We start from the raw sequence: 18,501 nt of genomic DNA, 5'->3' as shown, positions 1-18,501 counted from the left end.
TCCAAATAAAGACACAAGTTTGGCTTCCAGTGGTGATTTAAAGAATAATCACATTCCAAACAATTTGATGTTTTTAGGAAGAAAACTGACATTTAGTTGGTTGCGGTAGGTTTTCGCACCAATATTCTCACCTGTGATGCATCGGGAGGAAATGCAGCATCGAAGGTGAACATCTTTGGTGGAGTGTGATTGACTCCTGCTCTTTTCTGGGAGGCAGCATTCGGTGTCTGGTTGGCAGACGGGTCCATGATGGTGATCTGTTTCTTTCTAGGATCCACTTTCAAGAAGGAACTGGACTCTGCAGCATCAGACTGAGATGTTGGGCAAACTCTGACCATCACCTTCACCTGAGAACAAAAAGATCAGAGCTATTAACACAGGGTTGGCTAAAGGTAAATTCATGAGCGTTGCCATAACAAAATTATTATATTTCCATTTTTTTTTTATTGGTGCCCAATGGTTAAAAAAAATCACAAAACAAAAAGAAAAACATTGTGTAATTTTATTAGTATGTATCAGAGCTTAATAATGCTATATGGAGTTCTATGAACTTTTTATTTTTCTTTATTATTAACATTTAGAAATATTGCTTACGCTACAACTTCTTTAAAACACTTTATTCTACAAATGGCTTTAAAAATTATTGCAGAAATTACAGATGGTGAAATTTGTGAAATTGTTAGCTAAGAAGTTACTTTTACACTAAAGTAGTGGTTTGTGGCATTTGATGTAGTGTAACCAATCTGAATTATAACTTGCCATTTGGGATACTTATTTGTTTTACCCCTTAAGCATATGTTCTGTCACAACACGATTCAATAACTACTTTATACTGAAAGCTTAAACTTGAAGTTGTCTTCAAATAATCAATGGAGAACATCATTGTACATGTTTATATATATATATATTTGTAAAGCCATAAAATAGAGATTTTGATCTCATGCTTGGTTTATTTTAGGATTTATCAGTCTTTTCATATTCAGTTAGGCTTACGAACTCCAATGTTGTGTATTTATAATTGTCTGTATATCTTTTATTTTGGAAAGCTGTCTTTTATTCCCTGTTGCTTCTGTGTTGTCTTGTCATCTTTTTAGTTTGAATCTTGATCTTTTCTCCTGCTGGGTTGAATCTGGTTTGTTTTCATTTCTTTTCCTTGTTTCCCTCGTTAACTTCTGTTGCCTTTCCTCACAGCTGCATCCAGTTTCTAATCAACAACCTGCTCCTTATTTTTCAGTAAACTCTTCTTAAATTCCTCAGACAGTCAGATCCTATTTCATAAAGTTAAATTAAATATTAGAGATCTGCTACAAAAATCATCTGGAGATGTGGTTTTTAATTCCGTGTTTAGGTTTCTTAGAAAAACAGGTCTAATAGGGAGATTATAGGGATTAGACATCTGGTTCATACTCCAGTCCAGAAGGTGGCGGTAATGCACCTGAAAGTTGTTTGCCAACCGCCATAAAACAAAAAGAAGAAGAAGAAGAAGATCCTATTTCATTGTTTTCCCTGTATTGTATTATTTTGGAGTCACCCCTAAACTTCAGTTTTTGGACGTTTATTTTGTGTGTTTATTTTTTTTTACCTTTGTCTCCTTCACCGTTTGTGACAAAAAGAAAAGAAATTGTTCAACGAGGCCTTTATACACGGTAAGTCTGGTTTTAAGAGGACTAACTTCCTTTGTGGGTGTAAATCTTTTCTGTTTATTTAAATTAAACAGGAATTTGGCATTTTACTGAACTCCTGTTACTTTAACTAGATGTTAAACCTAAGTTTATTGGATGTTTTAAAAATTTCAAACAGTGTTTTACAAACAAGAAAAACAAGCAATCAGTAGGACAGAAAAACGTGGATACATAATCAAGAACAAAATAATTAGCTTCCCACTACTTTTCTGTCTGAAAAGGAGTAGGAAGAAGTGAACGCTTATTTAATCCTACCCCTTATCTTAATTTAATGAAATATATTGTTTACTGACTCAATAATTATCACTAATTTTTAATTAAAACCATGTTATAATATCCATGTGCCTGTTCAATATACTGTGCTAAAGAGCCAACAAATAGATTATATTACTTAGACAAAATAGCTACAAACAAACTCACAACAGGACAAGAAAATCTATGGATAATAATAATCTGTTATTTTAAAAACAGCTGGACATACAGTATCAGAATAATTACCAACTCCTTGCCAATGTGCACCTATAAAGTCTTCTTAATCTGTGTTATACAACAATAAATAAAATGTAAAAAAAAAAAAAAGAGGGAAAAAAACTGATGGTAAGCTAATAATAAGCTGCCAAAAGTCTGAGATTGAAGAAAATCTGGCATATTACATAAAAATAAATACCCAGCAGTAAATTAAGGAAAAGTTTGTATTGGTTTTAAAGATGCCTTTTAAAGCAACTTTGTATTTTCAGTTTATCAGAGATTATTTTTAACATTTAAGCACTGAAATGTTATTCTTATCATGTCTGTGAAGGATTTTTGTTGGGGGGGAAAAATCTATTCTCACTTTGGCTTTGAGAAAAGACTCAAAGAAACACAAAATTCAGCTTTTAGCGCTACATGGGTATCGACACGCTTGTGTTCCTGCTTTCATCCCCTTATTCACCCTTAGCGCCTCCATTTGCCTGATCCCTTCTCCTCCTTTACCTGTCACTCTCTAGTTATCTCTTCCTCTCCTTCGCTCCTTAATCCCTTCCTATTTTTTTCCTATTCCTCTCTGTTCACTTCCGCACATCAAAAGGCCTGATTTAAAGGAATTCAGTTTTAGCTTCCTGTCATCCTCTTTCTCTCCTCCTTTCCTTCATCTTCATCTTCAGTCTCAAACTGTTAGCAGTCACATCTTAGCCGGGCCGTTGTTTTCTTTGAGCAGAAGCAAAATGCTGCATCAGCTACACGGAGGAAGTTGGGAAACATTCCACGATGTAAACAACAAGTTTTTATCTTGGTTCACAATGGCGCAAAGTTTGAAAAGTGTCCGAGTTCAACCTTGATCTTTTCCTTTTGTACAACGCATTTTTGGTTAAGACAATTTATGTTTTTATGTTCTAAGATAATCTTTGAACACTTTTCAAAAATGGGTTTATTCTTTAAAGCGAAACATATTCTGGGTTGCTTTCTGACAAAGGTTAGGTTGTGTGACATCAAAAACCCAACAGCGTGCCTGCTAGATCATGAGTTAAAGAAGGAATACCTCCAAACTTCCCCCTCTCCACTGCAAGGAAACACACACACTTCCACACACACATAGAAGCACAGCGAGGCCATCTGCTGACCCCAGTAAAGGAGCCCATCGGCCTGAGGGGAAGATTTTACCACCGCACACCAAATAAGGTGTAACCCATGAGGCGCTCCGCATCAGAAACCCATTTGGTCTTTATGTTTGAGAAGCTGACAGGCTGGAGAGTGAAGCAGAAATGAGGTCATAATGACTTTCAAAGTCAATTTCTCAAAATTACTGTTTTCTTTTTTTTTTTTTTTGCTCTGTAATCTGGAACCAGAAAATACTACCTCCGTCTTTTAGAAGACATTAAACCTCTGGAAATCTGGTGGATTTTACACAACACTGCTTTGTAACTGATCATATAATGTTATGTTGACAATAAAAAATAATCAGATTCCACAGGAAACTATTTTAGGTCAGTTTAGAGTATTGGTGCACCGATTTATTGGCACAGATTTCCTTAACCCTTTCATGCATAGTGTTGACTGCTATCTAAAAGCCACTTTCTAGTGTTTCTTGTGGGTTTTTATGTTATAAATGCATATAAGACCACTGAAGTGGTCACTAGTGCAGCTTACAATACACTGCCAACTACTGGCCATCCAATGCAAGTGGAATACATTTTTTGTTAAATCCAACATGGCTGACAGATGAAAAAGCAACTCAGGAATATCCAGTCCCTCCTTCTACTCTTGCAGGTAAAAAAGAATATTGACATAAGTAATCCCTAAAGACAAATATTACTGATGTATTTTTCAAATAACTTTGTTTTACAACTGATCACCTACAAAAAAAATCCTAGAAATTATTTTAACAATTTTTCTTCCCCCACCATTTTTATATGCCTTAAGAAAATGGATAACATTTGGAAATACATCCTGACATAAAGGATCATAATTCATGCATGGAAGGGTTAATTTTGGGAAGATCGGCCAATACTTGCATATAAAACTGACCTCATCCACCAATCTTATTTACCTCAGCAAAGGTCTAAAAATCAACCACTCTCCTTTTCTGCTCTGCTGTGAGAGGTTTGACTGATGGACCGGCCCACCAGCTCATGTCTGAACGTTTGCAGTTAACAATAGTCACCCCACTGTTACTAACTGAGTGACTTTCTTGCTGTACTTAGTGACATTTCAGACAAAAAAAAAATGGTATTGGCCAAAATCGGAATTGGTAGGATCAGGCTATTTAAAGATCGGCCAGAAAACTGCAATCTGTGTGCCTCTTATACAGAGGGTTAAAAAATGACTTATTTAATTTTGCTCAAATATATTTCCATTAACTTGAGATTCACACTATCAGCCAGACACAACCCAGGTAACAAATGCAAAGAAATCAACACATACCAGTCAAATAAACTGGGTTATAAGTAATGGAGCAGGATAAGTACTGAAAACTAAAATTGGTCAAAAAGGCATTGAAGGCCAAAGAAACTCGTGATGCCAGTCGGTATTTGTCATTTCACCATTAACCTGCCACGGTCAAACATATTTCTGGCAGACAATGAAAAGAATCAAGGATAAACCTGGAAGGTTTTTGAAGGCTTCCCCAAGAAAACAATAAAAGGTTCTCAGGTCAGAATAACCTGAATGCGCAGTTTCTCTGTGCAAAATTAATCTGCTGAAGTAAAAGCAACTTTGAAACTTGCTTTCTTTTTACTGCAGGACAGACGAGTAAAATACCAGGATAATGAATACTGCATGGCCAAAAAGACAAAACGTAGTGACCTGAATTTGACTGAGCAAATGAGTGCTACTGAATACACTGCAAAACACAAAACCTTACTAAGCATTTTAGTCTACTTTCTAGTGCAAATATCTTAGTTTAGTCTTATTTCAAGTTCACTAAATTACATGCAACTTTTCACCTCGATATGAGTTTGTTCTAAGTCAACAATTCCTTAATATCGATGATGAATTATTAGTTATAAATGAACATTTTTCCCATATTATATGTTGAAATGTTTTGTCCACTGGCAGATTTGGGAGTTGTTTACACTTTGATAATGTTTTCACATTTATCCTCCTGAGACCCAGAGAAAAAAAAAGTTTTTGAATTTCTTTTTTTTTTACACTACATGACTCTTTGGAGTGAAAAAACATCACTACAATTGAAAAAGTTTCAAAACATGTTTTTATTTATTTTTTACAGTATGTCCTTTGGAGAGGACATCGGGACTCTCTTGTGGCAAATATGAACACATTTCGAGGCCCAGGATGTCCTCTCTAAGGACCAACAGGATTTAACACAGTGGCATGTATGGTTTCAGAGTTATGAACAAAAAAACCTATGTCCTCCACAGAGGACAAAAATGTATTGCTGGGTCTCTTATATGACCAAATGATTACACATTATTAATTCTTGATTAAAAAACAATATTGTGGATGTAATTAAATCAAATATTGTTTAAATGATCTTGGATCTTTATCTCTTTATTAGGAAACAACAGCAGATCCACCAGAGCTTCTCTAGAAGGTAATGCCTAAATCTTATTATGTTTAACATTATTTGTGATATAACCTGTAAATCTGAATTGTTTTTACAATAATCTGTTAAAATCAGCATTAAGTCCTTGTTCTCTGTTGTTTTTATTGTGTGCTTGATCCAGCTGGTTTTCTTTAATCTTTCATTCCTAGAGTTTTGTTTCTCTTTTACTTTTTTAATTTTTGTTTCTAATGCAAAAACCTATTTATTGATATTTTAGAAGTGAAGTTTATTGTTTGAGACTGAGTGAATTAGCCTGATGGGTGGCCTGAGTGTGAGCTAAACCTGAATAAATTATTTAAATATTTGTAGAATTAACTACATGTGCTCCACTATAGACTTCTAAAGGGAGATGTTTATGTATGCTGACCGACTATATCAAAATAACCATATTTATAAATATTTTGTGCAACATATGGATGAACACTAATTTGAGCCTTTTTTTGAACCTAAGGCTTCATCTAACATCAGAAATGTTTGTCGTTTGATCAACTCACACCCATAATCTCCTCTGATCATTGGGATTTTTCCAATCAATACACCTGGCAGAGGGTAAAAGCCAACATAAACACGAAGCTAATGGAGTCTTTTTCCTGTTTGATGTAAAAGATGGAAGAGGGAAAAGATGTGAGGTTTATTTCAGAGCAGAAAGATGAAGAAGAGAAAGCAGGTGACCAGTAGCTCTCTTGTTTCTCGCTCTCCAGCCAACCTCGTCCTCCTTTCTTCTTTTCCAAACCTTTGCTTTCATTACATATATTTAAACAAACCTCTTTCTCTGTTTAAGGGAGATTACATTCCTCATTTTGGTGCCTGCCTTTTTCATTCCCTCCCTTCTCTAAGGCTCATTTCCTTTCTATCCTCTGAACAAATAAGACGACTCTTCGGCTTTTGCTCTTATTCCTTTTTATATTCCCCATCTTCTCCTCACACTTTGTGCTGCAATGAATACAGCTGTTCAGAGAAAGGGGCTTTCTTATACAAAGGAAAGCCTATTCCTTGCACTTAAAAAAACATTTTTAGTTTCTTTAAACGTTATGTGCAGAGCTTTGCATGTTGGAGCTTTGATTTAGGAGTTATGCCTTCTTTAAAAATACTCTCATCACCTCCTTGAGGTTCTGAGCTAAAGGGCAAAGACACCTTTCTGACGATTCCTCCTGAGAAACCGATCTCACCACAATTAGGCACCTTTCGATATAGATCCTGCTGTTCTTTCACTTCAGATACCACACTCAGCCAATTTAAAGCGAGGAACTCTGCTAAACGGCAACAGCTCGCCCTGAGCGGGGGAAGTGGGTTCAATAGTCCACCACCACAGCGCCTCATTGCTATTGGCTGGAAAATCAATAGGGGGCTGAAATCGAGCTCTAATTGGTTCCCAAAGACTGCAGAAACCCAGACACATTTGTGCAAACATGCATTAAGATGATACAAACACCACAACGGGGGGAAAAAGTTCCTGATTGAGATCAATGTTAATTTTAGCTGGAGTATTTATTCCAGATTAGCTCACTGTACCATAGGATTTATGCTGGAAGCCCTCAGATGAATTCAAAAAAATCTATTTAAGGTTTGTGTGTAATTAGACAATAAGAAAATAAGACAAGAACAATGTGTGTGATTTTTAAAACGTGAATGCAGTCTAAAATTATCTATATAAATGGGGCTGTGGGAGAAATCCTTTAATAAAAAATAAATAAATCCTATTTCCATCCTTGCCTCTAAAGTTATCGCCATCTCCATCAAATCCTTTTAAATAGCTATATTAGAAGTTTTTTAATGTGCGTTACAATTGTAGTAGAATATAAATAACTAAAAAGATGCAGAGCTTTCAGACCTCAAATAATGCAAATAAAACAAGTTCATATTCATTTAGAAACAACAATACCAATGTTTTAACTCAGGAAGAGTTCAGAAATCAATATTTGGAGGTTTTCAATGGGGTTCAGTGCAGTGGACTCTTGATATTTTCCAGAGCTGTATATTTTTATAAAACTTGCATACTGCAGCTTTAACAGGCATCTCCAGCACTCGGTGGTTTGCAGAAGCTAATGCTAGTAATTTATTCAGCAGAGATGCATCTGAAATATGCAGGGCAGTGAAACCTGAGGACCAGGATTGAGAAGCACTGATTTAGGATGATCAGACTATCTGAATATAAACATACGTATAACAGAATAAATGTAGGTCATTAATATTTGACTATAAAGCATTTTTGCCAGCATGCAAATCTGATCAGTAAAAGGTAAAGTGATGCTGCTGAATGAGGAAATCACATGCTCCTCTCACTCTAGTCTATTTTCAAATTCAAGCCTCATCTATTTGATTTATAGAGCCCTACAGAGCCATAAAATACAAGATAAAACCTATAAAAGATGGTGTGTGTGTATGTAGGGGTGTGTGTGTGTGTGTGTTGGTTACATCCTCCAGGACTGCCAGCACTGAAAGCATTAATATTTTAGTGATGAGGTGGAACAAAGTGGCTGCTGGACTGGACTGTCATAACAGACTCGCTCAATCATTTAGATACAAGGCACACAGATGCTCGGTAACATGCGTGCCTGTGCTAAATGCGCTTACACATGCTCAGTCGTGACACAGACACACAGCTTGTGACTTGAGAGGAATCGTAGCTGCTATTAAAAATTGATTATCTGTCATAGTATCACTTTCCCCCAAGGTCAAGTCGCAATCTGTGAGTGTGCATGTGAGCAAAACGCAGGCTGGTGAGATTGAATGAGGGATAAAGCTCTCGGATAAAGAGTAGAGAAGAAGGAGGGAGAGATGAGATTTATGCTTTGTTTAGATTTAGGAGATGAGGAGCAGATCGGTTTAGAGGAGAACAAAAGGAAGCTGCTCCTCCTGGGCATCAAAGCGTCTCCTAGCGTGTTGCTCGTCCTCCTGCAGGTGAGCTGAACAGTGTGAACATCAGGTGTGACGGAGACCTGCAAATGAAGTGACAGCTTAGCGGAGGAGATGTGAACCCTGCGGCGAAACTGTGACATGCTCTTATGTTTCACACCCAGGCGCGTGTGGGATGGGGCTGCAAGGCTTAATGACAGTAGCGATGTTTCATGTAGCAAAAATATGATTAAGGCATTATTTTTAGAAATGATCATTTCCTAAACCTGGCTCTCACTGACTGCTTACAAATGGTTACTAATGTTGTTTAGGTCCAGATTGATTTAGGTTAAAATTATTTTAAATAATCTTATTTTTCTTAAAAACCTTGCAAATTAATTCTTTTACTTGAGTAATGTACACAAACATGACATTTGACATTTACTTACCGACTTCCTTACATTTAAAACATCCTTGATGGAAAACAACTTATTTATACTGATTTTCTTCATAGATAATGAATTATAAATGTAGGTAAATGTTTTCTATAAGTGTTGCATTTGACTCCTAATCTCTGCTGTACAAAAACTGCTCACTTCACAATCTGCTCTCAAAACTGTAATATTGTTGAATTTACTTCCCTGACTTGTTTTCCATATAATGCATGGCTTTTCTAATAGAGAATAAGTTAAAAAATAAATAAAAATCTCTGCTGTAAATGTATGTAAATTACAGATGGCTTCCAGAGGGGTAATTCATACACAGCTTAATTTTCTCAGCTCTCCTCCTGCAGTCAGTGGTTTAAATGAAAGACTCCCAATTGGCTAATTGGATTATATTAAGGTGGAGCTTACAGCAATATGCCAAGGCATTGCCGAATTACAAGAGTTGTCTTTTAGATACTAAAGTCTCATAGATTCAGAGAGATTCAGGGTCAGACCTGTGCAGGCTGGTTTCCCCCGGCTTCATGTGAAACGTCTCAATCTGTTTTCTGCAGCATTTCCATCAGGGACAACACTAACCCATCATTACAGCCTCAGACAAGTTTCATGTATTCTGTCGGATGTATCGCTCACACGTCCAGCGGGAGCTTTGCCGCTTCCTTGACACTTCTCTATGTTCACTGTAATCCTATGAATTTGTGAGCATGCAGGCCAGAGCAGGAGTGTGCATGTGTGGAAATAGTATTTCAGCAGGGACCAGACCCCCTCTGCAGATGACATTTTTCCTGGAGAAATGTCACTACAGCTGTTTTCTCCCCGTATGTCTGCATGAGCGTGTGTGTCACTGTGACTGTGCGCTGAATAACTTTAACAATGGACGACGTATTCGGTCTAAATCATAAAATGCTGCCCTGTCTTTATATACAATTACTGAATTTTTGGATCATAGTTCACCAATGGGTTCATTTTAAGAAATTAGAAAATCTTCAAATGACAGTGGGGATAGTGTAAGAGGTTGTTTAACATCAAATGTAAATAAAAAGAAGTGTCTTACACCTGTTTTTAAGTTGTTTTGGTTTCCCTAGAAAAAATAAATGAATAAAAATAAATTTTACTGACATTTTTCATTTGTCTTGAGAAACAGACATTTTATTATAAGTGAGCTTGCCATACAGCTAGCCATGTCTCTTGACCCTTTGCACATCACTCTCTTCGAAACTCCGCCCGCTCCACCATAATGTACAGTACAGACCAAAAGTTTGGACACACCTTCTAATTCAATGGGTTTTCTTTATTTTCATGACTATTTATAAGGCAAGAAATCCCACTTATTAACCTGACAGGGAACACCTATGAAGTGAAAACCATTTCAGGTGACTACCTCTTGAAGCTCATCAAGAAAATGCAGAGTGTGTGCAAAGCAGTAATCACAGCAAAAGGTTGCTACTTTGAAGAAACTAGAATATAAGGGATATTTTCAGTTGTTTTACACTTTTTTGTTTAGTGCATATTTCCACATGTGTTATTCATAGTTTTGATGCCTTCAGTGTGAATCTACAATGTCAATAGTCATGAAAATAAAGGAAACTCATTGAATTAAAAGGTGTGTCCAAACTTGTACTGTACGTCAAACAACACTCCTGTAAAGCCTGTCCCCCCCCCCCCCCAAAAAACGCACATGTGGTAGCATAATATCACTTTTATGTAGTTGATTTCGCAGTATAAATGGTCATAGGATGCTGCGAGGTCGGCTGCACAAACAGACCAGGGTGAAAACCAAACTTGTTATTGTATTGTATAACTTAAGGAGGAAAAAGCTGCGGTGGTGATGGACAGCAGCCGTCAATCATAGTGACTGTCAGCCATCAGTCTAACTGCGGACACTTTTTACAAGGTAAGAAGATTAACGTTCATATACTTTATATGTAAGTATAATTAGAAAGATATCAAATATCGCATTATGGCAAAGGTACGCGTCCACTGGTAACCATGGAGACGGTACCCCACCGTCATGTAGCCTAGCTGGTTAGCATCTCGTCTTCCGTTCGTTTTTAAGGCTGCTCCGGTGTACAGTAAAGGGAAACGCCGTTTATGACGTAGTGACAAAAATCACGTGGTGTGAATTCAGGCAAAATCGGTAATTTGATCAACACGTCAAGAGGGAAGTATGGATCAGTTTGTAAACTGGCCATTTCGAGCTTCTGTAAATACCGCCGTCCATGACCCTCAAAGGTGTGTTAGGCTCAAAGACAAATCAAATAAAAAGAGAGACGCAAACACCCCCGAATGAAATGCAGCAAACAAAAAGTGTTGAAAACGGAAGTGCTCCAGACCACTAGGGGGAGTCAAAGAAAATAGTATTCATTTCTATGGGACCAGATGCAAGATTCAGAGAAAGAAATTTGAAAGAAAGTAAAGGTATCTCTCTGAATCTTGCATCTGGAAAGTGTGATTATTGTGAGAAGTCTGAAACAATAGAGCATGTTATTTTAGAGTGTTGTAAGTATGAAGAAGAGAGAAGATGCATGCTGAGAGAGTGTGTAGGTATTAAAGAAAGGTTTAATTTAATAGAATTTTTGAGGAGAGATTTCGGGAGTAGACATATTCAAATAATTATTCGGTATCTTAAAAAAACAAAGCTATTTCATAGGATATGAGTAGAGCAAGTTGGGTGTGAATGTGTAAAGAATATCAAAGAGGGGTATATAAAGCTATAAGCAAGTTGGATAATATAAGCAGGTGTGTATGTGTGGGGGTATGTTTAATCAGGAGTTAATGGAGGGAAAAGGTAGAAAGTGAAAGTTTATAGACCATCTCGAACCACACTCCATACTGGTAAGTGGCGGTAATGCTACTGTAAGTTTGTTGCCAACCGCCAATAAATACCAAGAAGAAGAAGAAGAAGAATCTTGCATCTGGTCCCATAGAAATGAATACTATTTTCTTTGACTCCCCCTAGTGGTCTGGAGCACTTCCGTTTTCAACACTTTTTGTTTGCTGCATTTCATTCGGGGGTGTTTGCGTCTCTCTTTTTGTTTGCTGCATTTCATTCGGGGGTGTTTGCGTCTCTCTTTTTGTTTGCTGCATTTCATTCGGGGGTGTTTGCGTCTCTCTTTTTGTTTGCTGCATTTCATTCGGGGGTGTTTGCGTCTCTCTTTTTGTTTGCTGCATTTCATTCGGGGGTGTTTGCGTCTCTCTTTTTGTTTGCTGCATTTCATTCGGGGGTGTTTGCGTCTCTCTTTTGTTTGCTGCATTTCATTCGGGGGTGTTTGCGTCTCTCTTTTTGTTTGCTGCATTTAATTCGGGGGTGTTTGCGTCTCTCTTTTTGTTTGCTGCATTTCATTCGGGGGTGTTTGCGTCTCTCTTTTTGTTTGCTGCATTTCATTCGGGGGTGTCTTCTTTTTTGTTTGCATGTTTTCTCTTTTGCTGCGCATTTGCACCTGTCGGCCACCGTACAAATTAGCTCGACTCAACAAGCAGAAGCGAAGAGTAAACAGACAAAAACAACTTGGGAAAACCACTTCAGTTGATCAGTTCAATACTCCTGTCCCTCACTTCCGACGTCCGTCATGGCGCCTCCAATGATTAAATGATGTAGTTGCAAAGGTCAGTAACAGGTATTAGTTTCTCTTTTTTTAATCAAATTAGTGAAATAAATTATTTTAATTAGCTGAGATGTAGCTGTAATGAGAAAAGTAAAAGCCAGGTATGATGTGAGAAGAGGTTTTTTTTTTCTTCTTTATCACGTTTCTTCCAGCTGTATTATACAGTATGTGATGTGTGCTTATGGGTTGATGGCAGAATCATTTGTTATGTGCGTGAATATGCAATCTAGAAATGGTTTCCTTGACAACTGAGAGGACATCTGTCATCTCCATATGGAGAGACAGACAGAAACTCTGATAGGCGAAATGAAAGCTTTCTGTTGCAAAATATTAAACTAAGCATTTCAACACAACACATTGAATTGTAATGATTTTAAAAGCAAATATGTGGAAGGTAAATAGATCCTCTTAGTGAGTGACTGTAATTTAATCAAAATAGCAACAGTATTTATTTTACTGTGCACTGTATTTTCTTTATTCCAGCAGTAGTTCCAGTTACTTCAGTGGCAAATAATGTTGCTTGAACACTGATGAGATGGAAGTGATATTATTCTGAATCTTTTCTAAATATCGGCAGGTTTTTCAGACTACACAGTTGTAACATTTTACAAATGCAATTGAACAGAGAGATGGCTTTCGGGCTCATCTGGTAGTTAATATGAACGGCACGCACATATTTCCACTCGTACTTGACAAATTCCCTCAGAGCCAAATGGTCCCAACACATGGAGCTCAAACAACAGATGATTCACACACACATACAAAAACGGGATGCTTTTATTTATTTTTTTTTAAAAATTCCTCTCTTGATACGGAAACTTTCGCAGGAAGTTTGATTCTTTTGTCCGACAGTCGTTCGTTTTCCAGCTGTTGGGGGCACAAAGTCAGGGAGCCTCAAACTGTAGAGGGGGGCGGCACTAAAAACTCATTACATGGACGATCAATAGTGCACACACTTGAGAGCCGAGTGTGTGCCTGGTCCCCCAGCACACACACACACACACACCCCTACACACACTCTCTCTTTCTTTCTTGTGTGTTTCATCACCCAGTGGCGATGGTGACAGATGACTTTTGTCAGCCTGAAATGTGTTACCATGGTAACCATTAGGTTATATTTTGGTATCCTACAGCAGGGGAGCCCAGCTGACACACACACACACACGCACACACCCACCCACCCACACACACCCGCAAGCGAACACACTTAAACTGGTGAAGGTCAGGATAAAATGCTACAGCTCAGTATTTCAGCAAATTACAGCACTATTTGGGCTTAAATAACTCCTAAGAAAAGATAAGAAAACAAAAAGCAACAACTTCCCCCAAACTGATTCACTTTGAGTTTTGGAGTAGCTGATTCTTCAATGACGCTAGGCTAATTGTATTTGGCAGTAATATCTAAATACATGTCTAAATTCACATTTCTGTTTATTCTATTTTATGTTATGAATGATCATTCAAAAATTTATTCACACACCATAATTTAGAAATATCTTTACACAGTTGTTCTAACTTTACTGCCTTTTTTTTTTTTTTGCTGATTAAGACAAACTTTTAATCCAGACTCATAGTTCCCTGTCATAGATCTAGAATTTGTTGTAACATTTTAAAATAGTCTTTATTAACGTTGCTGCAGGCTTTTTGGAAATTATATAAATTTTTTAAAGTTTTTATTTGGATTGCTTTTCACAAATTTTCAGCTTTCATTTGTCTAAAAAAAGAGCAATTTCTTTTCCGTTCATAAAAGTATGACTAATTCACAAAAACTTCAGCAATAAAGAGGTTTATCTGGGAATGAACCAGTATTTTCTATATTTTAGACAGCTTTGGAAGCAAGAAGTTTTTTTATCTGTACTTGTACCCCACTACAAAATCCTGCAATCAATTTTAACTAACTTAATTAATTCTATTTTTAAAAAATCGCACATTTATATAGATTCAAAATAGTATTTTCAGTACTAATGAGGTGACTCCAGAAGAGCTAATTGCTAATAAGGTGTGATAAATTAATCAAATCATAATTTGAAAATCAACATGTCATCTACATCAGGATTTTTTTTATTTTAAGTTTACATTTTTTGGTTTCCAATTCCTGTTCTAATCTGACAACCAGTGTGGTCATCCACTTCAAGAGTCAACATATTTTACAATCAGATGATATTCTTGATCGTAACAATTGATTATTTGAGATACCATTGCCTTCCTCTTCTCAAACATTGTATTTTTGTCTCTGAAATACTTAGACCAGCATATCTGGCACCAACAATCATAAATCATGAGTAAACTAAGAATTAATACAGTAATGCCTCCAAACTAGTCCTCATGACCAATGTATGTACAAGTTGAGCAATACTCACTAAGCTAACTTAAAAAGGTTGCATTTCCACAGCTTATTCATAATTTATTCCTAAGCTACTGACTCATTCCCGTACTGTCAGTGGAAGAGTAGTAGATGGTTTAATGTCTCAATAATGGACAAAAGGCAGCAGCTTTTTGCTTTACACGTACTTAACATCATAATTCAATTTCATGGTGAAGTTTCCTACAGGCAAGACGAGTTTTATAATATTTTCAAAAATTACAGGAACAGAAATCCTGAATTGCAGGAGGGTTTTCTAACTTAATTACTAACACTACCACTTGTTTTAAATGTTATAAGAGTCCATATCTACAGCTCTGGAAAAAATTAGAGCCCACTGCACTGAACCTCATAGAAAACCTCATGGTTATTATTCCACCTAATATTGTTTTTTTTTTTTTGTTTTGTTTTTTTTAACTCTTCCTGAGTTGAAACATTAGTATTGTTGTTTCTAAAAGAATATGAACTTGTTTTCTTTATTATTATTTGAGGTCTGAAAGCCCTGCATTTTGACCATTTCTCAGTTTCTGCAAATAAATACAAAATTTTTGCTTGGAATTTCAGAATTTCAGAGACATGTTGTCAGTAGTTCATAGAATAAAAACTTTAATTTTACTCAAACATATACCTATAAAAAGTAAAATCAGAGAATATGATGACTTAAAGAGGTATCTTAATTTTTCCCAGAGCTGTATTTTTAATGTTTTATCTCTATTTAATGATGGGTAATGTTTTATGTGTCGAATTCAACCTTTTCTGAGTTTTAAGGGGAAAATAACATGGCAGAGAAAAAGAAGCCATCTTGATACCTTTCCAAGGCCGGGTGTATCTTTGATCTTGTTTGCTGCTCGAAGAAGACAAGGTGGAGCAGGTGGAGGCATCGTCACCAAAGCAGAGCTGAAGTTAGTCGGGAACAGATGAGGGTCGCAGGACGAGGACGGAGATGATGTCAGAGGGGCTGCAACCGTGGTGGTCTTCTGCTTCTTCTTCTTCGACGTCAAGTTCAACTTTTGAGCAGCTCTGAGGGAGAGAAGCAGTAACCGCCATTAAATGATTAGAATACTAGGTTAAAATCAGACGTAAGAACTCACTGAATTTTATCTAAAAAAACCTACATTTCAACATAGGACAACATAGGTTTAGTAATGGCATAAAGGTAATATTAATTTCTGCACAAGTTTGATTTTTATTGTATAGTTTCTCTAATTGGCTGCAGAATTATGCACATAAGCTTAAATGTACACATACACCACATCTGTTTTCTATTATAAATTTAATATATCGGTTCATCTTCCCTTCACCCATAAACCTTCATTATGAAGCTTTAGAAAATGTATTTTAAAAATTCTTTGTGTTCCAAATTATTGCCAGAAAATTAACAAATTTAAAGACTGATAGTCAAATATACAGACAGTTTTTTTTATCAGCCATTAACAAGTTTTGGGTGAGTTTCTCTGTACCTTGCTAAGGGCAATTTAATCAGATGTTATTGGTGGCATATACATTTTAACCTGCCTGTATAAATCTTATCCTGTTTAGTTTAGAAAAAATCTACAATGAGTTCAAACTTCACTGCAAAAACACAAAATCTTACCAAGTATTTTCATCTAGTTTCTAATGGAAATATCTGAGTGAACTTGAAATAAGGCAAAACTAACATATAAGTAACTTTTTAGCTAGATATCAGCTTGTTTTAAATAAATAATTCCTTAATATTGATGAAAAAATAAAGTAAATGAAACAACCAGCCAGTGGAACCAACCACTCTTAAAAGTATTTGGTAAGATGTTGTCTTTGGTGTGCTTTGCACCCTGGTTTGCTGTGAAATGTCACTGAAGTTGTGTATATTTTTTCAACCTGAAAAGAGAACAGATTTTTGAAGGCATATTACGGCTGAAGAAATGTTAAAAAATAAAATCATGACAATAGAGTCGTATAATTACAAGAATAAAGCCAAAAAAATTGAGAATAAAAAGTCATATTACAAGAATAAAGTCACAGTTTTACAATAATAGTCATAATATTTACTTTATACTTGTAATATTATGACTTTTTCTCCTAATTAATTTTTTTCTTAATTTACAGTTGAAATCTATATGATTAAAAGTTAAAAATGATTGATATTCATGAGTCAAATATAGAAATATGTCATTTATGGCCAGCAGAGCCTGTGAATGATAATAAATCCGAAGTTTTAACTCTGCAGTGGTTTTTGGGCATTGGATGTTTAATGCACGCTACAGAGTACAAAGACAGAAAGATGTTATTTTATTCCTTGCACCAACTGTAACTACTTCCACATCCAGCTGCTCTATCACCAATTGAACACAATGAAAGTCCACTAAAACAGCTGCAGCAGGGCTTCCTGCACTGCTCTGCTTTAACCCACATATTTAATTTAGAGAACATGTAAGGAGAGGTAGAAAGAGCGAGAGACCTTCTGCCCTGATGCACTCTCTGTCAAGAAGCTGTATTCTCACACCATTGGCTTTCAATTAACTGCAGCAAGTTTCAGAAATGAGAGTGAGGGAGAGAGTCGGCAAAAGGAGAGTGGGAAAGAGGGGGAGAGGAAGGAAGATGTGAATCAAGTGACCCGTGTTACGATGAAGCACTTCACCATTTGACTGGCTCTCCCTGGAGATTTGTGTGTGAAGGCGTGTGTGTGTGTCTGACTGCACACAGTGTGAAACAAACCTCCATGAGAAGACCACTAATTGGGTTTTTTTGAGGGTGCAGGCTAAGCTTACGCGCTTGAAATGCGATCAAAGGCAATTACAGGTTTGTATTATGTTGGTGTAATGTTCAAAACCTCCCCATGCATCATGTGAAGAAATTTATTGAAATCTTTTTGTCTGCTGCAGGATTGTATTGAAATCAGTTTCCATGCTCTGTCTAATCATGGGAGGTTTTAAAGCATTAGTGAATTTATTTTCTCTATTCTGTGTTTCATTAATATTGTATGTGATTTCTGTGCTGTCAATGAAATAAGGGGCCGCTGCAGTGCTGCTGATGGTTGCAGTAAGAGGCGTGACAATGATGGATTTGTTCACTCTGCTGCAGGGGATTCCTGCTTGTAACCTGCATGCATTTTCGTTTTTCACTCTCACTATAATATTGCTTAACTGGGACTCTTTACAGCTAAGCAAAAAAATGTATATCTTATTCTTCTTACAGTTTTCTTCTGGTGGGGAAACACTTGGGTTTCAGTTTCTGAATGTTTCTGAAATGTTTTCGCTTCCTCAGTGATTCAATCTTTGGATAAATTTAAGTAACAAACACTCAAACAATAGCTGGTAACTGGTGGTGTGGGATTTGGTTGAGCAGGTCTATTTCAAACTAACCGTAAAGTGAACTGTAGTTGTTTTACATCAATCGGCTCATCAAATCATCAGCTCTTCTCTGTTACTCCCTTTTCTGTCTTCCGTTCCTTCTTGGGCTCCCCCATCCTGAAAACCTTGGTTTCATTCTCTCACTCATTATTTTTCCTCTCCATCCTCTCCACTTCTTTGCTGCCCTCCATATACCCACTCATCCT

The 18,501-nt window shown here is 36.6% G+C and overlaps 1 protein-coding gene across 1 annotated transcript in view; it reads right to left on the bottom strand.

The window, feature by feature from the left end:
• Positions 1-18,501, bottom strand: part of kif26ba (kinesin family member 26Ba) — a 107,024-nt gene that overhangs the window by 38,108 nt on the left and 50,415 nt on the right. Inside the window, 2 exon segments of the mRNA XM_032560925.1 lie at positions 132-347; positions 15,776-15,986. Coding sequence (XP_032416816.1) covers positions 132-347; positions 15,776-15,986 — 427 coding nt within the window.

The sequence above is a fragment of the Xiphophorus hellerii genome, chromosome 4, assembly GCF_003331165.1.
Source record: "Xiphophorus hellerii strain 12219 chromosome 4, Xiphophorus_hellerii-4.1, whole genome shotgun sequence".
NCBI classification, from domain to species: domain Eukaryota; kingdom Metazoa; phylum Chordata; class Actinopteri; order Cyprinodontiformes; family Poeciliidae; genus Xiphophorus; species Xiphophorus hellerii.
This window is presented reverse-complemented; position numbering and strand designations above follow the sequence as displayed.